Source organism: Dermochelys coriacea, chromosome 4 (genome assembly GCF_009764565.3).
Source record: "Dermochelys coriacea isolate rDerCor1 chromosome 4, rDerCor1.pri.v4, whole genome shotgun sequence".
NCBI classification, from domain to species: domain Eukaryota; kingdom Metazoa; phylum Chordata; order Testudines; family Dermochelyidae; genus Dermochelys; species Dermochelys coriacea.
Window position 1 is genome coordinate 71,815,401 of NC_050071.1, and position 25,226 is coordinate 71,840,626.

Consider the following 25,226-nt stretch of genomic DNA (forward strand, 5'->3'; position numbering starts at 1 on the left):
ACAAAACAAAACCAAAAACACATAATACAGAGCTGAAATTGTTAATGACCTGAGTAAATATTTATTTGAGCACTGTTGTGCAATTTGTGAACTTCTTGTTTTCTAAAACTTACGTTTTTTATTTTTCGAGAAAGGGCCAGTTTCCCTGTATCAATTTTGGCTTTCTTTCTGCTGTATACCCTTATAAGGAGGACACAGATATTGAGCAATCCTGGAAACCTTTGCTATGGAGTTTATAAGAATGGATGTTGGCATAAGCAGGACTCTCATTCTCCTGAGGCTGGTGTAGTCCACATCACTCTGTAGAGAGACCTATTAGCTGACTCAGATCATCAGTAAATCTTTGCTGCTGCCTGACGTTTCATCTGTAGGTTTTGAATAAGAATGGCAACAATCTAGAAAAGAAAGATGCCTTTGGTCCTGTGCTATACAGAAATCAGCAATAGAAGACTTTCTAGTGGAAACAATGTATAACCTGGTTATCTCTAGGGAGACAAGGTGGGGTGACGCAATACCTTTTATTGAATCAACTTCTGTTGTGAAAGAGACAAGCTTCTGAGCTTACACAGAGCTCTTCCTCGGGTCTAGATATCTAGTTATGCCTGATCTTCTCCGTGTAGGTACAAAACAAGTAAGGGCTGCGCTAATCCATAACTAAATGTCCTAATGTGTGTGGTTTGTGGTCTCTTCTCCCGCCCCTCACCTCTCATTAGAATATTCAGGAAAAATTGGTGTAGCCTGAGTCCCTTATTCTTTTATTCTGATTTTGATAGTTTGTGTCAGAGGTTTGTATCTTATCCTGCCGAGAATAGTGTTTCCTGGAATATCTACCCTCTAACTTCTTCCTCCATTTTGGGGATCTACTGTTTCTGTGTGTATAGGTGGCTGAGTGAACTCTGCAAAGCCTGTACATCATGTGTCTCAGGAAAAACGGCTGTGTAACTCTCTTGGCATGTGGAGGGAGGTGTCATAAATATAAAGGGAAGGGTAAACACCTTTAAATCCCTCCTGGCCAGAGGAAAAACCTTTTCACCTGTAAAGGGTTAAGAAGCTAGGATAACCTCGCTGGAACCTGACCAAAATGACCAATGAGGAGACGAGATACTTTCAAAGCTGGAGGAGGGAGAAACAAAGGTGCTCTCTGTCTGTGTGATGCTTTTGCCAGGAACAGAAAAGGAATGGAGTCTTAAAACTTAGTAAGTAATCTAGCTAGATATGTGTTAGATTCTGTTTTTTGTTTAAATGGCTGATAAAATAAGCTGTGCTGAATGGAATGTATATTCCTGTTTTTGTGTCTTTTTGTAACTTAAGGTTTTGCCTAGAGAGATTCTCTGTTTTGAATCTAATTACTCTGTAAGGTATTTACCATCCTGAATTTACAGAGGTGATTCTTTTTACTTTTTCTTCATTTAAAATTCTTCTTTTAAGAACCTGATTGCTTTTTCATCGGTCTTAAGATCCAAGGGTTTGGATCTGTGCTCACCTATGCAAATTGGTGAGGATTTCTTTCAAGCCTTCCCCAGGAAAGGGGGTATAGGGTTTGGGAGGATTTTGGGGGGGAAAAGCAGGCTTTTTCCCTGTTATCTATTTGTTAGACGCTTGGTGGTGGCAGCAATAAAGTCTAAGGGCAAAAGGTAAAATAGCTTGTACCTTGGGGAAGTTTTAACCTAAGCTGGTAAAAATAAGCTTAGGGCGTTTTTCATGCAGGTCTCCACATCTGTACCCTAGAGTTCAGAGTGGAGAAGGAACCTTGACAGGAGGAAACACAGTTAACTCATTTGTGGTTCTGGAGGGGCATCCCACACTTCATCATTATTGGATGGACTGGGCATCCAATAATGTTATAGTGATATGGCCTGGTCTGGTAGATGTGACACCACTTCTTCCCACTGTTCCTAGAGTCCCTCTGAGGTAGGTTGCTTGCCCCAGAAGGGTTTACCAGTCTTTCATATTGGGGGGCGGGGGCACATAGGTGCCTCCCTTATGCTTTCTCTCTGAATCAAACTAGCTGTCTACATATTCATCAGCCTCCAATGGTCTCCTGGCATCTTATCCATTAATCTTGTTTTAAGGTCATGTAAACACAAATTGTAAAACTTTCCCAACCAAACCATTTCATACAGCCTGTCTAAGGTAATTGTTCTCTGACTTTTGGCCCTTTTGAGGAGGTAATCCCCCAGATGAGTCACAACTTCTGTATAAGTCATCCCCTTATTCTGTATCTCCTGAAACCTTTTTCTATAAGCTTCTGGAGGGGGTCCAAATTTAAGAAGTGGAGTAAGGCCATGTGTAGCCCTTCTTTAAAAATTTCTGCCTTGAGTAGCTTGTACACGAGTATTTAAAAAAAAAAACACCACACAACCCTTTGCAGAGAAGCTTTCTCAACTATTGTTTATTTTAAACATATCTTGAAACACTGAAGAAATTCCAGAAGAGGAGGAGGAAAAAAGTTAATTTCCCAATATTTAAAAAGAGTAAATGGAATGACCTGGGTAACTATAGGTCTTAGCCTGACAACAGTTCTACATAAAATAATGGGAAGGCTAATACATGAATCAGTGGAAAAATTAAACAACGGAAGCATAGTTAATGCCTTTCAGCATGGTTTAATAGAATCATTATTAGACGTCAAACTTGATGTAGCTTTTTGATCAGATCACAAGTTTGGTTGTTAAATGTAACTGACATAATATACTTATTCCTGTATGGCATTAAAAAAGAAAAGTGCTCTGCAAAATCAATGAAGTCCATATTGAACAGATTAGAAACTGCTTATCTGATGCAGCACAAGTAGTAATTGTGAATGGTGAATTGTCATCTGATGGGAGTATTTTTAGTGGGATCCTATGGCAATCTGTCTTGGCCCAGTGCTGTTCAATATCTTTATCAATGATCTGGAAAAAATATAAAATCATTGTTGGAAAAATTTGCAGATACCAAATTGGTAGAGAAGTAAATAATGGTGGGGGGCAAGTTACTTGTACAGGCAATCTACATCACTTGGTAAGGTGGGCTCATTTGAGCAACATGTATGATCTTGTATTTGGCTCTAATAATAATAATAATAATAATAATAATAACAATAAAAAAAAACCCATAAGGAAACGAAGAATGTAGGTCACAGGGAGTATCCTAGAATGCACTGACGCTGAAAAGGATTGAGGAGTCACAGTAGATAGCTACTGCATTGCACTGGAGCTCATTTTCAATTGGCTAAGAGGGTTAATATAATCCTTGGCTGTATAAGCAAGGGAATATTAACTAGGGGTGTGGTGGTGGTGGTATTTCCTTTCTATATAAGATCATTACTATATCTGGTTCTAGTGTCCATACATCAAAAAGAATGTAGAAAAATTTGAACGGGTTCAGAACAGATACAGAAGAATGAGGTCTGGAGAACATGCCATACAGTGAGTCTTAAGAAGCTCAATCTCTTCAGTTCATCCAAGAGAATGTTAAGAGATAACTTAATCATGGTGTCTGCTTACCTCTGTGGGGAAGAGATTTCTGAAAGTAGATGGTTCTTTAGTCTAACAGAGAAATAGGCATAATGAGTAATTGATGGTAGGGTCTTCTGTAACAGACAAAGGTATGACAAGATCCATGGTTGGAAGTCAAAGTTAGACTTCCAGAGTGGAAATAAGGTGTAAACTTTTAATGGAAATGAAAGTTTTCAACCTTTTAATGGTGAGGGTAATTAACCAGTGGAACAATTTAACAAAGGCTTTGATATGTTGTTTCACCAGGAATTTTTAAATCAAAATTGGATGCTTTTCAAGAGAGATGCTATAGTTCTAACGGGATTTATTTTGGGGAAGTACTATGCCCTGTACTGTATAGAAGATCAGAGTAAATGATCACAGTGATCTCTTCTCTCAATGGAATCTATGAAGCAGAGAGTTGATAAACTCAGAACTAAAAATAAGGTACACATTTGGAACAATATACCTAGAAGTGTGGTAGATTCTCCATCGCTTGCAGTATTTAAATCAAGACAGGATCTCTCTCAAAAATATGCAATAGTTGGAAAAGAAATCTGGAGCTTGTGGCAGAAGTTACAGGTAAGATTCAATAGGCTGTGCAAAGCAAGAAGTCAGGCTAAATGAGCATAGTGATAGGGTGGATTTGATTCAAATTGATTTAAGTCGCTAGTCAGGAAGACTCTATTTAATCGTGAGTTTTCTACATAAAAGTGCATTCTTGTTGGTTGTTATAACCTTAATACATTCTTCACAACTCAGATGTAGGTTTCATTTTTAGAAGGTACACTATACGTTTTTAATCGGTGATTTATTTTGAAAACTTTTCAGTTTTAAAGCTATATCAGAAAATGATTGTTTGCTTATTTCATTGACCAAAGGTAATTGAAGCAGCTATTTATGAAGTCCTTGGGAGGTGAACGATCTCCAGTTCAACAGATTAATCATTAATATTTTGTAGGATTTTCTTGCCATGCTGTGTTTGGAGAACATCAGTAGACAGACATTTAAATTGTTTTATTTAACTACAATTAGAGATGCGGCGATAGAGCAGTTGGAATGGGAGATCTTAGAGCTGGAGAGGCGTCTGGCCACCAGCCCTGAGAATCCATCCCTCTGCGGAGTGTGCCAGGAGGAGCTCTGGTCCCTCTAAGACCATCGGGCCCGGGGTGCCTTTATTCAACCCCACATCAGTCTCCTTCGGGAGATGGTTCGCAGCTCCCGCTTCTTCTACGCCCTGGAGAAAAGGAGGGGGGCCAAGAAGCACATCACCTGCCTTCTGGCAGAGGATGGCGCCCCCCTCCTGGATCCAGCGAGATGTGTGGGAGGGCCAGGGCCTTCTACGCAAGCGTTTTCTCCCCAGATCTGACCGATCCTAACGCAGAGTGCTCTGGGACGAACTCCCTATGGTCAGCGCGGACGATCGAGACCAGCTAGAGCTGCCTTTCACTCTGGCAGAGTTCTTGGAAGCCCTCCGCTGCATGCCCACCAATAAATCTCCGGGCATGGACAGGCTGACTGTGGAGTTCTACCATGTGTTCTGGGATGTCCTTGGCCCAGACTTAGTCACCATCTGGGCCAGGTTTTGCAGAGCGGGGTCCTCCTTCGGCAATAAGGCAAGCTGCTTGCCTGCATGAAAGAGGGAGGAGAATCTCCGCGATTTACAAAATTGGCATCCTGTTTTGCTCTTCAGCATGGACTAAAAGTCGTAGCGAAAGCCATCTCGCTGCGGCTAGGGTCTGTGCTGTTGGACATGATCCGACCAGACCAGACCCGACCCTACACCATCCCGGGCTGCACTATCTTTGACAACCTGTATCTGGCCCGGGACCTCTTGGAACTCAGGTGTGTAGGGATGGTCTGTCGTTCGCCCTCCTGTGCCTGCATCAGGAGAAGGCATTCGACAGGGTGGACCACAGGTATCTCCTGAGCACTCTGCGAGCATTTGGCTTCAGACCCCAGTTTGTGGGTTTTCTCCAGGTGCTGTATGCCTTCGCAGAATATCTGGTCGGGCTCACCTGGACCCTGACCAAACCGGTCAGCTTCGGGCCAGGAGTACGGCAGGGATGCCCCCTTTCGGGCAAGCTGTATGCTCTGGCGATCGAGCCCTTCTTCTGTCTCCTCCGTAGGAGGTTGACGGGGTTGGTGCTGCGAGAGCCAGAGCTGCGGCTGGTCCTGTCGGCATACACTGACTATGTGCTCCTCGTGGCCCTGGACCCGGGCAACTTGGCGCGGGTGGAGGCTTGTCAGGCCATCTGTTCGTCCTGGTCAACTGGGTCAAGAACTCTGGCCTGGTGGTTGGGGATGGGTGGCAGGCGAGCTCCCTCCCACCCATGCTTCAGGCCATCCAGTGGAGCGCAGGTCCGCTGCTCTATCTCGGCGTTTACCTTTCTGCCACGCATCCGTCTCCACCAGAAAACTGGCATGGTTTAGAGGGCAGGGTGATAGAGCGGCTCAGGAAATGGACAGGACTACTCCGGTGCCTCTCCCTTCGAGTGCTGGTGCTTAATCAACTTGTCCTGTTCATGCTCTGGTACCAGCTCAACACGCTGGTCCTGGCCCCGGGTTTCCTGGCCCACCTCCAGACATTGATTCTGGAGTAGTTCGTGTCAGGACTGCACTTAGTCTCTGCAGGGGTTCTCCATCTACCCCTGGAGGAGGGAGGGCAGGGCCTGAAGTGTCTACACCCTCAGGTCCATGTCTTCCACCTCCAGGCCCTGCAGAGGCTTCTTTATGGTGCAGGTAGTCAGCATGGAGCGTACTGGCGCATGCCTTCCGCCACCGCTTCCGAGGGCTCTGATATGACCAGCAGCTCCTTTATCTCCAGCCGAGAGGTCGTCTTCTTAGAAGACCAGGTCCTACCAGGACCTTCTCCGGACCTGGAAACTGTTCTCAGTGACCAGGTCTGTGGCAGCCACCATGGAGGCACATCTTCTCGCAGAGCCCCTGCTACACAACCCCCAGCTCCGTACGCAGGTGGTGGAGTCCTCCTCCGTGTGCCAGAGTTTAGTCCTGGCAGAAGTCATCAGTCAGAGACCTCCTAGACGACGACCAGGGAGACTGGCTGGATCCCCTGACGCTCACTCAGCACATGGGGCTCTCCAGGCCTCGTACTCCCTGGCGTGTACTTCAGGAGGTGAGGGCTGCTTTGCCACCCTCTGCTCAGGTTTACCTAAGAGAGGGCACGTCCCATTTACCCTCCACCCCAGGCCCTCCAGACCTTTTCATCAGGCCCCTGCCCTGTGGACTTGACTGACCCCTTCACCGTGAGCTGGCTGCACAATCTGCAGCCAGTCCGCTTCCAGACCACACCAAGGAAACACGCTCGTGCTCCACACCCTTCACATCCTCACCCTTGTGTCCTGCCCTGACACAAAGTGGCGGGACCTTCTGCCACCTCTAGAGGGTGAGGAGCCCTGGTGGACCAGCCTATACTCCACCCTGGTCCTGAGGCCCACCGGGGATATCAGTTGGCTGCTCCTTCACAGGGCTGTGAGAACGGGCATGTATTTGGCGTGGTTCACCCCTATCCCAGACACCTGCCCCTTTTGCGGTGTGAGGGAGACCCTGGCGCACATTTACCTGGAGTGCGCCAGGTTGCAGCCCCTATTCCATCTCCTCACGAATATTTTGTTACATTTTTTGGTTGCTTTTTCTCCCTTCACCTCTTTATCTATGCACTCCCTATCCGTGGCCTCATAAAGTCACGGGACCTCCTGGTCAACCTCCTCCTAGCCCTGGCTAAAGTGGCCATCTATAAAAACCAGGGTGAGGAGGTTGGCCGATGGAGTCTCTTGTGACTGTGAGGCCTATTTCCGATTCTCCGTCCATTCACGTATCTGAGCAGAGTTCCTCTGGATGGCGTCCACTTACTCCCTTGATGCCTTCGAGGAGCAGTGGGCACTGTCCAGGGTTTGGTGTCCCTGTCTGGTTCCCTTCATTTGACCCTTTGACCGCACTCCTGTCCCTGTTTCATTAGTTGTCCCCTGTAATTATTTGGTTTCCAGGTTCTGTGGACTCCCCCTCTTAGGGTGTGTGTGTGTGTGGGGATCCTTTAGCAGTGTATCAATAGGACTACTCTGTTAGACCCAGGCCAGTTAGGTACATCACTCACACTCACACACAATCTTCCATGCTGTTTCAGTTTCACCAGCTTTTTAAACCCCGTTCTCTTGCACTGTGGCAGTGCCAACAAGCCATTATGCAGATATATTTTTGTTGTTCATTTGCTATGATAGATTTGTATGCTGCATTAGTCTTTGGCATACAAAAATATGTATCCCTTCTTTTGAGCAAAACCATTGAATGTAAAACATATCAAAGTATAGTTACCATAGTAATCTCTGATGATGAGCTATGCTGTGTTCTTGTGTGACCTAGTAAAATATGTATTCTCCTTCAAATGTTTGCACATGTCCATTCCAATGTAGGGTGTGTGTGTGTGTGTGTGTGTGTGTGTGTGTGTGTGTGTGCCCCAAGCATAGTTGCTGGCATTGTTTCCCCTAGTGGTATCCGTTGGGTCGACTCCAGCACTCTCTGGTTCTCCACACTTATACCATTGGTATAAAGGGCACTGCTGACCCGATCCCCTTCAGTTCCTTCTTGCTATCCATGATGTTTGCTGGAACTCCTCATTGCTCAGGCAATTTTTTCCTAGTGACTTTTCTACTTCTTTAGTGTAAATAACAGGTTTCAGAGTAGCAGCCGTGTTAGTCTGTATTCGCAAAAAGAAAAGGAGGACTTGTGGCACATTAGAGACCAATACATTTATTTGAGCATAAGCTTTTGTGAGCTACAGCGCACTTGATCTGTAGCTCACAAAAGGTTATGCTCAAATAAATGTTAGTCTACAAGGTACTACAAGTACTCCTTTTCTTTTTAGTGTAAATAGTTATTGTAGTTTTTAATAGTTTTTGGGTGCCTTCATGCTTAGTTAGCAGGGTCATCCACATCCCAGGGCTGGGGCATGCCTCGGTTACCAGGCCCTGCATTTCCTGTGGTAAGTCTATGCCTTTGACCCGCACTCGATTTGTCTGAAGTGCATGGGGGAATCTCCTAGGAAAGACCATTGATAAAGCTGCAGGGGCTTAAAACCCTACACCAAAAAGGACTGAGCAGCAAAACTGAAGGTCCTCCTCATGGAGGCAACCTTAAGACCTGCCTTGGAGCCACACTTGGACTTGGCACCAAGCACTTCAGCTGTAGTGTGAAGTGCTCCTCCCACAGGTCAGGAATCCTAGCACTGATCTTCTCCAGTGCCTAAGAAGCAGCATCATAAGCACCAAAAAAGCCAATCCCCGGTGCCAAAGGCAAGCAGACAGGGACCATGATAGAGCAAGACTTGCGTTGGGCCAGCACTACAGCATCAGGTGTCATCAACTCCGGTATGACTGCAAGCCCTACTGATACCGGTATGGGCGCTGCCACCTGCGGGCGAACAGCGCACCAGCCAGTTTGTGGTGCAGTCGACTCTCATCCCGGTCCAAAGGTTATAGTTCAGTGGTGTAGTTCTTGACTCCATGTGAGAGTTCTACTTCCAGGCGATAGTTTTTGTTTGATTACATCCCTGATATGGTCCGTCCAGCCTCATTCGATCACAACTGTATGATAGTCTAAGCCTTCAGTGCCACGTGACTTCATGGACCTACATAGTGCATCAAGGAAGGCTACATCTCAAACCTTTCCAAGCCTGATTGGCCATGGTATACTTCTCACGTCATCACTTGGACTCAGTGCTCAGGTCCTTGACTTACTGACATGGTGGCTGAACCACCGCACAGTATATGCAGAGGTACCCTTCTCAAGGCCTTAACTCCTGATGTCCTTAGTATCCAAAGCAACAGCCCTCAGCTGGGGAGCCCCTCTAGAGTCCCTCAGGGCTTCTGGTTTCAAGAAGAACTTTCCATATAAACATCAAGGAGCTCAGGGCAGTCTGCCTAGCCTGCCAAGTGTTTCTACCCCACATTATGAACAGAACTGTATCGGTTCTCATAGATAATACAATGGCCATATTCTGCATAAACAGGGCAGTGCACATTCTTCCGCTCTGTGTCAAGAAGCAATCCAACTATTGGAGCTCATTCCATCAGTGTAAAGTGTCCTACTTTCTGGGAATGCAGAACCAGCTGGCATATCACTTCAGCAGGTCTTTCTCCTCTCACCATGAGTAAGGCTACATTTGTCACAGGTATTTTTAGTAAAAGTCATGGACAGTTTCACAGGCCATAAACAAAAATTCATGGCCCATGACTTGTCCATGACTTTTACTAAAAATACCCACCCTGACTAAAACTTTGCGGGAGGGCAGGGTCCTGGGGCACTGCGGGTGCTGGGGGATGTGGCCCGGGACCTCTGCTGGTACTGGGAGAGGGAGATTGGCAGGGCTTTCTACCCGGCTCCTTGTCCCTTTGGCTCTTTGGTGGTGGAGGCAGGGGCCATGGCAGGGATTCTGCTGCTCCCGCCACAAGCACCGGCTGCTGCAGCTCTCATTGACCAGGAATCACAGCCAATAGGAGCTGGGGGTGGGGGCTGTGGACGCGGGCAGTGTGCAGCTCAGAGACCTCTGTTGGCTCCTCCACCTCCTAGGAACTGCAGGGGGGCTATGCCAGTGGGAGCGGGGGAGTCCCTCACCCTCAGGTAAGCCTCTCTCCACACTCTCCAACCCCCTGCCCATAGCCATGAGCTCCCTCTCACACACCCAAACTGCTGCTGCTGGTGGTCCAGGGACTGTGCGGCTTGGGTAGCCCCTGAGCCAGCACAGCTATTGTAAAAGTCAGAGTCACTGATTCTGTTACACTTGTAGCCTTAATCATGGGACCGAACATCCCAACAGACATTTCCCCCCTCCCCCCAACAGTGTGGGACTCCCCATATAGACCTGTTCGCTACCTGCAACAACAAAAAATACCGTCAGTTTTCTCTTTGGGAGGCCACAGCCCGGGTCACAGATGCGTTCCTGTTGTCATGGACAAAGTGTCAGTATTATGCAATTTCTCCTACCCTTCTGATTCACAAGGTTCTGATGAAAATCAAGCGTAGGTCATTCTCATAGCTCCTGTGTGGCCCAGGCAACATTGGTTCAATACTCTCTTAGGGCTTTCACTGGCAGCCCCGCTATGGCTTCTGCTACACCTAGACTTTATCTCCTGAGATGATAGTTGGCTGCTCCACCCATATCTCGGGTCTCTTCATCTGACGGCCTGGAAGCTCCATGAGGAGCAGTCTTGCTCAGAGCAGGTCAGTAGAAAGCCCTCCACCAGGGTCACCTACTTTGCCAAATGGGAGTGGTTCTCCATCTGGTGCTCCCAAGGGGGAATGCCATATACACAGTCCTCTCTACAGCTCATCTTGGAGTACCTTCTGCTGCTGAAACAACAAGGGCTGGCCTTCTCTTCAGTCAGGGGTCACCTAGTGGCCATCTCAGCCTTTCATACCAAGGTTCACAACCAATCCTTTTTTTCCTTCGACCTGGGGATCCATTTTCTCAAAAGCCTGGAGAGGCTGTAACCCCAGGTTAGAGATCCCATTCCTCCGTGGGATCTGAACCTTGTCTTGTCAAAGCTTACAGGTCCACTGTTTGAGCTGCTAGGAGCATGCTTGTTACAACTTTCCTGGAAAGTTGCCTTCTTAGTGGCCATCACTTTGGTCAGAAGAGTTTCAGATCTGGGCCTTCACATCAGAGCCCCCAGATATGGTCATCTTCAAGAATAAAGTCCAGCTGTGCCTATACCTTTCATTTCTCCTAAAGGTGGTCTCACAATTCCACTACAGTGAAGCAATCTTCCTGCTGGTATTCTGAGCTAAACTACTCTGGCCTTTGCCACCATCTTCCCAGCACAAGTCCTTTACCCGGGACATCTGCAGAGCACCAACCTGGTCATCAGTGCATTGAGAATGTGTGCACTATGCCATTACTTAGCAGGCTAGAGACAATGCCAGCTTTGGCCGCACAGTCCTGCAGTCACCTTGCCTTTGAACTCTGAACCTACCTCCTGTACAACTGTTTGTGAGTCACCTACATTGGAATGGTCATGTGCAAGCACTTGAAGAAGAAAAAGAAAAAACAATTACTAATGTTTCCGTAACTTGTTCTTTGAGATGTGTTGTATATATCCATTTCCAAACCCACCATCTGCCCCCTCTTATCGGAGGCAGTTAGTAAGAAGAAACTGAAGGGGAGCGGGATCAGCAGGGCCCTTTGTACCAGCAGCATGAGTGCATGGCACCGGAGGGCATTGGAGCCAACCCGACGGATACCACTAGGGGAAAGAATTCTGGCAACTGTGCTTGGGGTGCATACACACCTACACTGGAATGAACATGTGCAATACATCTCGAAAAACAACAGTTACAGAAAGGTTAGTAACCAAGCTTTTTTTGTTTTGTTTTTTGGGGGGGCGGGGGGGGTTGTGTAAAAGCAGGGGAGACGGTCGTCAAGATTCAGTGGCATTTTCCCCTCAGATAGGCCTATAGAAATGACTGGCTCACATCTTGGCAAAATTGAAAGTACAGACTAATTAGCCACTACCTGCATGAATATGAAGTAAACACAAGCAAATCTTGTGTGTCCATCCCTCTTTTTCATAACCAATGTTGCCATATTATATAGTGTGCAAAAAGGTGATCCGTTGCAACTTGCAGACTCCTCCGTGTTAGCAAAGGGGATACACTTTGCCAACCTATTTGATTATGAATGTGTGGTTAAAAAATGAAGTTCATGTTGATTGACTTATATTACAGTAAAACCAGTTCTTAGTGTCTATTTTTGGTTTACAACCTCTTAATAAAAGTCTTTCAGTATCTTATGACTTATGTATGACTTAAGTCTGAATTTACTTAAATAGGGCTCACTCTTTTTTTTTATGCACTACAGTTAAGGTGACTTTTTTAAAATGTTTTAAAACTTCCTTTATACTCTGAGCTCTGACTCAGGTGGGATACAGGGATTACAGTAGACTATATAACATAGTCGGCCACACTGAGCTGATTTAATGGCTAAGGAAGCTTACTTTTTCAGTTACCTCTCAACCCCGAGTATATTAACATTGAGTGTTGTTTATGCCATTGATCTTCCTTGTGCTTGTTTAGAGATGAATATTGGCTAGGTATCTGTCCAAAGGGAGCCTATTTGGATTACTATCATGTTTTGTCAGAGTGGAATAGTTGCAGGAGAATTGAGATTGAAGTAGGAGGGGCCTGGGAAGGGGGATGAGGGAGAATTGGCCATAAATAAGAGATTCTTCCTTGCTTAAGAGGTCCTACATGGTAAGTATTGTTATACCAATATGTAACTAATAAAGCGTATTAAAATATAGTACTTGGACGTTGTTCCACATAGTATGATCTGAATTTTTATCCAATGAAGCTCAAGCGTATTTGCTTTATTTAATATTAATTATCTGTTTTCTCTTATGTATCTTAAAAGCTGCTTCCTAACACAGCATTCTTCCCTCTTAGGTTATAAAGCAGCTAAATGGAGTCTGAGCAACTGTTCCATAGGGGCTACTATCGAAATAGTTACAACAGTATAACTAGTGCAAGCAGCGATGAGGAACTTTTAGATGGAGCAGGTGTCATTATGGACTTTCAAACTTCTGAAGATGACAATTTGTTAGATGGTGATGCATCAATTGGTAAGTTAGTAATTCTTATTTATGGCTTTTTGGTTTAAAACCTTTCATTTGAGTCTAGAAGGGAATAGTTTTTGAAGCAGTAATTAAAATTTTTCTCAATCTTGTCAGCAAAACAGTTCATGAAGAGATGGCTTTAAAAAAATTACTGAAAAGTGTTTATTAGGGTCTATTAAGGTTTCTCTTGCTAAGCAGTTATATTAGACTTCCCGTGGAGCCTGACAAATGCTAACTTTTCTGATAATCTTATGTCTTCTATCATTGCTTACAAAGCTGAAAAAAATCTTCTTGTCAAGTTTCTCTTCTCTTTGAGAAAGTTATAAAAGCCACCTCCTCTTTTCTTATCTGGCTCTTTGAGAAGGCTGCAAAGTTAACTCTCCTATCTGAACAGCAACTCCATGAGAATAGGTTTCAGAGTAGCAGCCGTGTTAGTCTGTATTCGCAAAAAGAAAAGGAGTACTTGTGGCACCTTAGAGACTAACAAATTTATTAGAGCATAAGCTTTCGTGAGCTACAGCTTATGCTCTAATAAATGTGTTAGTCTCTAAGGTGCCACAAGTACTCCTTTTCTTTTTCCATGAGAATAGTTAGCTTATTATCCTCCATAGTAGAATTAGACTGGGCGTAACTATTTTTCCTACTGTTTACTGTAATCTTCTTTTTAGCACTATTCTCTTCCATATCAGAATAGAATGATTCTTCTGTAGCTGGTGACCGTACTTCTAAGAATCCCAGGAAAAGTACATTGTTCTTAAATGACTAAGTTAGAGCCACAAGGTGGGTGAGGTAATACCTTTTTTTATTGAACCAATTTCTGTTAGTGAAATAGACAAGCTTTCTAGCTACACAGAACTCTTATTCAATTTAGAACAAATATGCACTCTGTGGTGGTCAATAGTAAACACTGCCAAGAGGAAGAGATCCATCAGCAACAGTGTCTAAAAACGTGATTCGGGTCAGTTCCACTGTTGCCTGGCCCATTTGAGTAGCAGCTGTGAAACACACCTGTGTCTTTTAAGCTTTTTTGTACTTCTACCTTTCCTTGTGGGCAGAAATGAGGAATTTGTCTGTATCTACCAGAGTATCTCCAGCAACGTCAGCAGCTCTCTGCTTGCCTCAGGTTTTTATCTGTAAAATGGGGACAATAATGTCTTTGTTGCTTGTAAGAGTCCCATCAGCAATAGCAGAGTGAATTGTAAATGTGAACTTTGCAACTTCTGTTCAGACCACTTTGGAACAGATGAGATTTTCATATTCCATTAGCTGCTACTCAAGAAAGCGATGAGCACAAGTAAAAGGGCACAGAAGTGATCCCACTCCTCACTGTAGATGAGGTCTTCAGAAACATTAATGAATTCATCTTCACAACACTTATGTGAGGTAGGGAAATATTAGTGTCCTCATTTTACAGATTCCTATTCCCCAACCCCTGTTGCTTCCCTTTTCCCCTTCACCCTGGCTTTGTCCCTGTCATTCTCTTTTGTTTTGTGCCCAGCCCTCCGCTGTATTCTAGTATGGTAACTTCCTTCATCACCACGCTGCCTGGGCACTAGCAGGCAGAGTATTGAGAGCACCGTTATCCATTCCAATTCATGGCACCACACTGGCCCTTGGCAACCACGGGAGCATTTGCAGGCCAAGTGCTGCTCAGCTTCTGCATCCTTGGGATGGAGTTTGCTCAGTACAAAAAAACCTTTTGAGAGTTGTGGTGTCAAACTCTTTTTTCAAATGTCTTTACTGATCACCAACAGTGATTTTCAGAGGCTCATAAATTGGCCAAGTTGGAGCAGAATTTCATACGACAGAAAGGCAGCCCGTAGTCAGATTTCAAGTTCTCACTGTAGTCCATGGAGAGGCAATAGTTTCTCAGTGAAATGATTGTAAGAATTTTTTAATATTTTCCCTAACATCAGTCTTCAAAATGGTTGAACTGTTCTACTGGAAGTTCTTGAAAGAAACTTAGCCTGATGCAGACACCCATCGTGGAAAATTTCTGCCCAGATGGTTAATTTTGGAAAAGATCTAAGTAACTGAAAACAAAGGGCTTAGAATGGAAAGTGTTAAATAATCTAGAGGTATTTTTATAAGGTTGCCTATCTTATTAAAAGATTTGTCTATAAATTGATATGGGTCTACTCATTTTTTATGATTACTGCATCTTAGTGTGGAGCACTTGTTTGTGTTGGAGGTTGCACTTTATTTGCAGGGTTAGTGTGAGGATTTTAGTTTAAATGGGATCCTAATCACATACTTACATGTAATTTGTTGGTCTTATTCAACTGTTTAAGACAGAGAAGGAATTTATTTCCCCCCCACATTGTACCTGCAATGTTTTGGTCTGATTAGGAGGGTTTTCACTTAAGGCATGCTGCAATAGGCATGATCAATCATTAGTACAGCAGTATTTGACTATAAACTGGGCTAAAGAGCAGATGAGGATCTAATTTCACTAAGTGGTTCACAAGAATCACCCAGAATGGATCTGCGGGTTTATACACTTGAATGCATCTGATATTCTTCTTCCTGGCAATGAGCTTATTTTTATCAATGACATACCCAAACCTCACCTGCCAAAATCCTGGGCATCAGTATAATAGAACAATAATTTCTACCATAATCATGTTTGATTAAAATTAGTAGTTTCTCGGGATATTTACACTTTTTATAACTAAAAAAATATTTTGTATAAACTACCAAAAAGTTGAAGTATAGATACGTTATGGTTTTATTCACAGTAAATTGCTTTCGTTGGCAGTCCTGGAGGATTTTTGATCAGAGTTGTAAAAACATGCTTATTAAACGTTTAAGTACACAGCAAAACATTTTGTGAAACTAAATATTTATTTACTATTCTTTCTATCTCCTTCGTGTGTGAATTTAAATCTTCATACTAACCTTGTTTCTCCCAGGGCCAAAATCAAGCAGGTGCCTTCCTGCTAGATTTCATGGCTTCATTATTGTGGCTTGTTCTTTGATCTTTTTCTCTTTTCTCTTTTGTTTTTGGCTACTGCTGCCTTTTTAGAATGGCTTCTGGTATTTAAATTGGATTTTCCTTTACCTTCCCTCCATTATAATTTTTAAAAAAGTTTTTGTGTTCATTGAATCCAGGCATGCAAGATGAATCCACCATACAGAATTAAATTACATAATTAATGGCTAATTGTCCTAAAGCTACCCTGTATCTTTCCAAGTTTTTGTTCTGAATAAAAAAAAAGTGAAGAAAAAATAAAATGAGGACAATTTTAATATTGTAGCCAATCCTATTTTGTAAGAGTTTAAAAAAAAAATAAAAATTGTACCCGCAATGTTTAGTTTGCTTTTCCTCCATTTTACAAAATAAAACATATTGCAGAAAAAACAAAAAGTGCCCTCTTTATTCAGGGGCCTGGTCCAAACCCCATTGAAGCCAATGGAAATTTTCCTGTTGACTTTAGTGGCTCTGGCTTATCCACTAGGCCCCTGCGTCAGTAGAACCTTTAAACATATGCTTCTCCTTAGTCACATGAGTAGTACCATTGAAATCAATACTTAATCCCTGAGTCAGCTAAGTACTTAAGAATGAGAGGTAATATACATTAATTATTTGATGATAATTTGTATTGGGTATTGAATGCATGCTAAAATAGAGAAGATACAGGGAACACTAAGGGACTCATCCTGCTTGCCTTACCCAACCACACCCATGTTGTCTTCTCTGGCTCTACTCAGGTGAGTAAGGCATGTAGGATTTTACCCCTATGTCTGTTAAGCATTTTGAATTCACAGGCTAGGATTTGTCTACAAATAGTTTTCGTGAAGTCCTGGGTATCTTTTTAATATTTAGATTAACTATATGTATAAGTGAGCTTTGTTAAAGATTGTTTTTGATTTTCAGTTTATGGTTTGAATTGATTCCTGCACTCCTCATGGATTTCTCCTTTTGTCTCTATACCTAATACTGTAGAATAGTTTTGTTTAGGTAATTCTGTCACTCCTTGCTGTCTGTATGATTAACAACTGAAAGCATCTATCACAGGAGTTCAGATACCATGGTGAAATATAAAATATCTGGCCAGATATGCTGGCATTTTATTGATTCTTAACTCTTACACATGTATATTTATTTTACACTCTGATGCTGCGGCCATTTTGTTCATGCAAATCTCATTGACTTCAGTGGTACAAATGAGGTCTGCAAGACTGTGGTGTTAGGGAGGACCAGTAAGCATCACTAACCTGTGAATCCTTTTCTTGAGTGCCTGGAGACTGGTGGTGGACAGAAACCACTGGCCGTTCTTGGTAAACTCTCTCGGAAATCCTGTTGTAACAGGGTAAGTAGTTAGATTGCTGTATGTATGTAGGCTTTGGATGCCTTGAATCACATTTTTGCCTTGGAGCAACACTGGCTTGTCAGCTGTGATTAAAAAATAACTGTTTTTGTTGCCTGTTAAAGCTTATCTATTTGTAGAAGTTACATTTACTATATTTTTTCTGTTTGAGTTAATATGTGCTGAGAAGTAAGAGGTTATGATAGGTTAGAATATCAGAAGTACCTGCATCTTTAGAAATGGAAAAAACTTATAAATGCACATTTTCTATAGGAGTACTTCTGCAGATATCAGCTTTATGCTGATGCATTAGGGATTTTTCCCATTTATATATTTTATTTATTGCTTAAATTGAATTAATATATATGTGCTCTGAATTTGGCATATTTGCTGTTGGGGACCATATATATCATTTGCTGCTACAAAATATTTTGCTGCTTGCGTCAGCATTTCAAAGCATGCAGGAAGATATCCAGTCTCCTTTTATTAAAGGGACAATACCACTTAAAAGCCATATTTGATATTTATTGCAAAATATATGTATCCATGTTAATAAAATATGTTACATTGCAAGAGTTTGCAAAATCTAAGGGGTTTTTTTCACTAAAAATTTAGTTTTCTGAATATAAGCTGGAATCTCCAGAACTGATAACTTAATGCAAGGTGAAGATTATTCTGTTAAACTCTCAAGTAAGGAAACATAAATATACATTAGAAGACAGCATGCGTAATATTTTCAGCCTTTGCCCAAAATATAGGTTTTGGGAAGACAAGCGTTCTCAAAACCGAAGATAAAGACTCAGTTTACGCTGCAACGAGCTGGACCTAAACTCTGTAGCAAAGTCTCTGGCACGGCAGCTGACTGGATCTGAATCATAGGGCAAGTCTACACTACAGCACTATGTTGGCACAGTGTCTACAGGGTGATAGTAACATAAATAAAATATTTATTGCATCTGACAAAGTGGGTATTTGCCTACGAACGCTTTATGCTCCAATACATCTGTTAGTCCATAAAGTGCCACAGAACTCTTTTGCCACTTTTACAAATAAAATAGTTTACTCTGTGACTTAAATGTGATCATTCTACTCCTCCAAATAATAAAATGTAATATAATAATTCTTCAGCTAGAGCTGTTATGTAACTAAGAAAATCACATACAAATTAGGATAACTGATTATACAAGACTCGCAATATGTTTAAGTTTTCTGTGCCCGAGATGTGGATTCATTCTTTCATGGACACTAAGGCATGTCTGTGCTAGGAGTGCTTTACCAATATACATATTCCATACAAGCAAAGCCCTCCTCGTGTGGATGTAGTTTATAACAGCAAAGCTGTGCTTTTACCAATATAGCTCATTCAACCATCTTTAAAAGAAGAAAGCTGTACTCATAAAAAGACTTTTACTGGTACAACTGTGTTTACACTAGGGGCTTCTGATGGGACAGCTGTGTCTGACATAGACATAGCCTCAGTTCCATTTTGTGTTAGTGTTTAATGTAACACCAACAGACCCTGGACAGCAGTGGGCAGGATTGAACCTGTGACCGCTGTAGCTAAATGCATGAGCCAGGGCCTGCGAGTTGCATGGGCCCCTGGTGCCTGGACTCGAGCAATATTCAGGGCCCAGGCCCCAGCACCACCACCGTGTGGGGCTGGGTTTCTTCCCCTAGCCCTGCCTCTGTGCGTCTCCCCTGTGTGTCCCCCAGCCCCCAATTGCTGCCATGGCGCACCTCCCCTGGCCCTGGAGCAGCTATATGCTGCCTCCTGCATCAACTGCCGCTGCAGGGTCCTAGTGCCCCCCATTTCACTACGGCCAGGACAGGCTGACCCTGAGCCTGCCCTTCCCCCTCAGACCCTTTCCTTTTCCAGCAGGATGCTTCATAAGCACAGGGGCCCCCCGGCCACAGTCACTGCTCCTGCCCCATGGTGGGCAAGGGGCAGCCCCATCCCCAGTGATGCTACAGTGAGCGGCAGCAGCAGGGGAGGAGGCGCACATAGTGATGGCAGCCCCCTCCCCCCAATCCTCCTGCCCATGGCACCCATGACAGGGGAGGAAAGGGGGCTTCCTGTACCTGAGAGGAGCTTTAGGAGCACATGCAGTGACAGTGGTGCAAGGTGAGTGTGGTGCGGGGGGGGGGGGGAGAATCCTCCGCCGGAGCTTGCTGCTGCCTGCAGGAAGAGGGGTGGTGGGAATCCTCCTTTCTGGCTCTTGTCCCAAGGCAGCCTGTCTGCACTCCAAACTCCTCATCCCCAGCCCCACCCCAGAGCCCTCACCCCTGCACCCCAGCCCTCTGCCTGAGCCCCCTCATACCCCTAAACCCCTCATCACCGGCCCCACCCCAGAGTCCTCCCATTTTTACATTTTAAAAAATATACAGTAACTCTCGCCTAAGGTTGTAGTTTGTTCCTGAAAAATGCTATTTTAAGTGAAAGGATGTTAAGCAAATCCAATTTCCCCCTAATAATTGTCAAAGGGGGGAGGGGAGGGGAGGGGTTAGGTTCCAGGGAATTTTTTTTGCCAGACGAAAGACTCTCTCTCTCTCATATATGTGTGTGTGTGTGTGTGTGTGTGTGTGTGTGTGTGTGTGTATATATATATATATATATAATACACACACACTCACACTAAGTTTTAAACAAACAATTTAATACTGTACACAGCAATGATGATTGTGAAGCTTGGTTGAGGCAGTGTAGTCAGAGGGTGGGATATTTCCCAGGGAATGCATTTCATGCTCAATGATGAACTAGCCCTCGGCTGAGCCCTCAAGGCTTAACACACTGTTGTTAATGCAGTCTCATGCTCTATAAGGCAGCACTTGGGGGGGGTGAGGAGGGGAAGGGAAGACAGCATACAGAGAGAGAGACATGCAGAGAGAGACTTTGAGACAGCAGTTGCTGCCAGCAAGCTCCCTCCATTCTGAGCCCTGTGGTGTCCCTGTGTGCTCTGTGGAGATGGGGGGGCAGGAACGGGGAGGAGGACACCCTGACATCCCCCTCTGCACAGCAAGCAGGAGGTTCATGGGAGCAGCTCCAAGGCAGAGGGCAGGAGCAGCACATGGCAGTGGGGGGAAGGGACACCTGAACTGCCCCTCAATTGATAGTCTGCTGGGCAGCAGCAGCCCAGGGAATTTGGGGGAGCTGACAAGGGGGCTGTCGGCCCACCCTGATTCCAAGCCACACTACTAGCTCCGATGGGCTGCTCTTTCTGCAAGGAGTGGACAAAGCAGGTGGCTGCCAAACAACACTATAAGGGAGCATAGCTCAACTTTAAATGAGCATGTTCTTTAATTCGGGGGTTCTCAAATTGTGGTCCATGAGCACCATTCAGGTGGTCCATGGATAGTTCCTTCTAAGGCGCACCCCTGGGCGGCCGCATATGAGAGAATGAAGGGCCACCCACCTAATTAGTGGAGCTGTGCAGGTGTGGCTCCACTAATTAGGTGCCTGGACCCTGGAGAAGATGCATGTGTAAGGTGAGGTGGTGGCCTTGGGGGGGATAGGTGGGAGATGGCAGTCGTGTGAGAAGAGGAGGTGGTGGGCATTTGGGACGTGCAGGGCTACAGCAGCCAGAGAAAGAGGCTCCAGAGAGAACCCCTTCCTTCCCAGCATCAGCTCTGTGGCTGCTGTGACAGGGGAGAGACCCCACTCCTTTCCAGCCCAAGCTCAGGGGCTGCTACGGTGGGGAGAAAGAGGGAGAGAACCCCACTTCCTCCTAGCCCCAGCTTGGGGGCTGCTGCGGTGGGGGAGAGGGCACATCCATCGCATTAGAAAGGTTAAGACAACTGATATTAAAATACGAGTTTTGTGTGCTTTTATGTGTAGAACAAAAAAATATTAAGGGGTTTTTTTATATAGCACTTTTATCCAACTTTACAATAGTTAGCTAACGGTACAGACAATATTTGGAAAGATCATTAAGTGGTTCGCCAAGACCCTCGGCAAATTTCAAGTGGTCTGTGGAAAAAAAAAGTTTGAGAGCCACTGCTTTAATTGATCAGCAACATAACAAAACAATGTTAACCGGGATGACTTTAAGTGAGGAGTTTCATAGACACTAAGGTCAGAAGGGGCCATTCTGATCATCTAGTCTGACCTCCTGCACAGTGCAGGCCACAGAATCTCACCCACCCACTCCTATGAAAAACCTCACCCATGTCTGAGCTATTGAAGTCCTTAAATCATGGGTCAAAGACTTCAAGGAGCAGAGAAGCCTCCCTCAAGTCAACCATGCCCCATGCTACAGAGGAAGGCGAAAAACCTCCAGGGCCTCTCCAATCTGCCCTGGAGGAAAATTCCTTCCCGACCCCAAATATGGCAATCAGCTAAACCCTGAGCATATGGGCAAGATTCACCAGCCAGATACTACAGAAAATTCTTTCCTGGGTAACTCAGATCCCATCCATCTAATATCCCATCTCAGGGGATTTGGCCTATTTACCCTGAATATTTAAAGATCAATTACTTACCAAAATCCCATTATCCCATCATACCATCTCCTCCATAAACTTATCAAGTAGAATCTTAAAACCAGATAGATCTTTTGCCCCCACTGCTTCCCTTGGAAGGTTATTCCAAAACTTCACTCCTCTGATGGTTAAAAACCTTCGTCTGATTTCAAGTCTAAACTTCCTGGTGGCCAGTTTATACCCATTTGTTCTTGTGTCCACATTGGTGCTGAGCTGAAATAATTCCTCTCCCTCTCCTGTATTTATCCCTCCGATATATTTATAGAGAGCAATCATATCTCCCCTCAACCTTCTTTTAGTTAGGCTAAACAAGCCAAGCTCCTTAAGTCTCCTTTCATAAGACAAGTTTTCCATTCCTCGGATCATCCTAGTAGCCCTTCTCTGTACCTGCTCCAGCTTGAATTCATCCTTTTTAAACATGGGAGACCAGAACTGCACACAGTATTCTTGGTGAGGTCTCACCAGTGCCTTGTATAATGGTACTAAAACCTCCTTATCCCTACTGGAAATGCCTCTCCTGATGCATCCCAAAACCGCATTAGCTTTTTTCACAGCCATATCACATTGGCAGCTCATAGTCATCCTATGATCAACCAATACTCCAAGGTCCTTCTCCTCTTTCGTTACTTCTAATTGATGCGTCCCCAACTTATAACTAAAATTCTTGTTATTAATCCCTAAATGCATAACCTTACACTTCTCACTATTAAATTTCATCCTATTACTATTACTCCAGTTTACAAGGTCATCCAGATCCTCCTGTATAATATCCCGATCCTTCTCCGAATTGGCAATACCTCCCAGCTTTGTATCATCTGCAAACTTTATTAGCACACTCCCACTTTTTGTGCCAAGGTCAGTAATAAAAAGATTAAATAAGATTGGTCCCAAAACCGATCCCTGAGGAACTCCACTGGTAACCTCCCTCCAACCTGACAGTTCGCCTTTCAGTAGGACCCGTTGCAGTCTCCCCTTTAACCAATTCCTTATCCACCTTTTGATGTTCATATTGATCCCCATCTTCTCCAATTTAACTAATAATTCCCCATGTGGCACGGTATCAAATGCCTTACTGAAATCTAGGTAAATTAGATCCACTGCATTTCCTTTATCTAAAAAATCTGTTACCTTTTCAAAAAAGGAGATTAGTTTGGTTTGGCACGATCTACCTTTTGTAAAACCATGTTGTATTTTGTCCCATTTACCATTGACTTCAATGTCCTTAACTAATTTCTCCTTCAGAATTTTTTCCAGGACCTTGCATACTACAGATGTCAAACTAACTGGCCTGTAGTTACCCGGATCACTTTTTTTTTCCCCTTTCTTAAAAATAGGAACTATATTAACAATTCTCCAATCATTCGGTACTACTCCTGAGTTTACAGATTCATTAAAAATTCTTGCTAATGGGCTTGCAATTTCAGGTGCCAATTCCTTTAATATTCTTGGATGAAGATTATCTGGGCCCCCCGATTTAGTCCCATTAAGCTGTTTCAGTTTCGCTTCTACGTCAGATATGGTAATATCTACCTCCATATCCTCATTCCCATTTGTCATGTTACCATTATCCCCAAGATCCTCTTTAGCCTTATTAAAGACTGAGGCAAAGTATTTGTTTAGATATTGGGCCATGCCTAGATTATCTTTAACCTCCACTCCATCCTCAGTGTTAAGCGGCCCCACTTCTTCTTTCTTAGTTTTCTTCTTATTTATATGGCTATAGAACCTTTTACTATTGGTTTTAATTCCCTTTGCAAGCTCCAACTCTACTTGACTTTTAGCCCGTCTCACTTTATCCCTACATGTTCTGACCTCAATTAGGTAGCTTTCCTTGCTGATCCCTCCCATCTTCCACTCCCTGTATGCTTTCTGCTTCTTCTTAATCACCTCTCTAAGATGCTTGCTCATCCAGCTTGGTCTACAACTCCTTCCTATTAATTTTTTCCCCTTTCTTGGGATACAGGCTTCCGATAGCTTCTGCAGCTTTGATTTAAAGTAATCCCAGGCCTCCTCTACCTTTAGATCCATAAATTCTTCAGTCCAATCCCCTTCCCTAACTAATTTCCTTAATTTTTGAAAGTCAGCCCTTTTGAAATCAAAAACCTTAGCTGCAGATTTATTTTTGTTAATCCCTCCATTTAGTTTGAACTGAATTAGCTCATGATCACTTGAGCCAAGATTGTCCCCTACAACCATTTCTTCTATGAGGTCCTCGCTACTCACCAAAATTAAATCTAAAATGGCATCCCCACTAGTCGGTTCAGCAACTACTTGATGAAGGAATCCATCAGCTATCGCATCTAGGAAAATCTGAGCCCTATTATTATTACTAGCACTGGTCCTCCAGTCTATATCTGGGAAGTTAAAGTCTCCCATGATCACACAGTTTCCATTAGTATTTACTTTATTAAACACATTAAAAAGGGCTTTATCCATATCCAAATTAGATCCTGGAGGTCTATAGCACACCCCAAGCACTATCGTAGGAGAGGCTCTACTAGTTTTCTTCCCCAATGTAATTTTTGCCCACATGGCCTCTGTCTTATCCATTGCATCGCTTCTTATTTCTTTACATTCTACCTCATCATTGATATACAATGCTACTCCACCACTTTTACCTTTGTTTCTGTCTTTCCTAAACAGCACATACCCTTCAATACCTGTAGTCCAGTCATGACTACTATTCCACCATGTTTCTGTTATCCCTATAATATCTGGTTTCACTTCCTACACCAGTAGCTCTAGTTCCTCCATTTTGTTACCTAGGCTCCTCGCATTGGTTTATAAACATCTTAATTTTTGGTGTTTGGCCTCGCTCACATTTTGTACCCTATTAGGCACAGTCATTCTACAGCCAGTATAACCTATTAGACTAGTATCCACACCGCCTTCGCTCCTTATATACGTTCTCCTACCCACAGCTGTATCCTTTCTTACTTCGTCTTCTTCCCTCTCAATGCTAAAATCTGGTGTGGAGATTTCCTGAACATCTCCCATCCATCTCCCCCTAATTCCTAGTTTAAAGCTCTCTTTATCAGTTGTGCCAGCCTTGATCCTAGAAGTCTATTTCCTTCCCTACTGAGATGAAGTCCATCCCGAGAGAACTGTCCTCTGTCTGTGAATGCCTCCCCGTGGCCATACATCCCAAAGCCCTCCTTATAGCACCACTGCCTAAGCTATCTGTTGACAGTCATAATCTTGTCACACCTTTGTTGCCCTTCTCTAGGAACAGGAAGGATCCCGCTAAAGATCACCTGAGCCTCAATTTCCTTAAGCGTCTTCCCCAGCCTAGCATAGTCTCCCTTAATACTTGCCAGCGAGAATCTAGCCGTATC

At 43.9% G+C, this 25,226-nt stretch overlaps 1 protein-coding gene across 10 annotated transcripts in view; it reads left to right on the top strand.

Annotated features, from left to right (window-relative positions):
- Nucleotides 1–25,226, top strand: part of CLCN3 (chloride voltage-gated channel 3) — a 128,730-nt gene that overhangs the window by 28,465 nt on the left and 75,039 nt on the right. For all 10 annotated transcript variants that reach the window (XM_038398577.2, XM_038398576.2, XM_038398573.2 and 7 more), the window contains one exon: nt 12,936–13,111. In XM_038398577.2, the coding sequence (XP_038254505.1) occupies nt 12,952–13,111 (160 nt within the window). In that variant the 5' untranslated portion in view covers nt 12,936–12,951. The remainder of the gene's footprint in view (nt 1–12,935; nt 13,112–25,226) is intronic.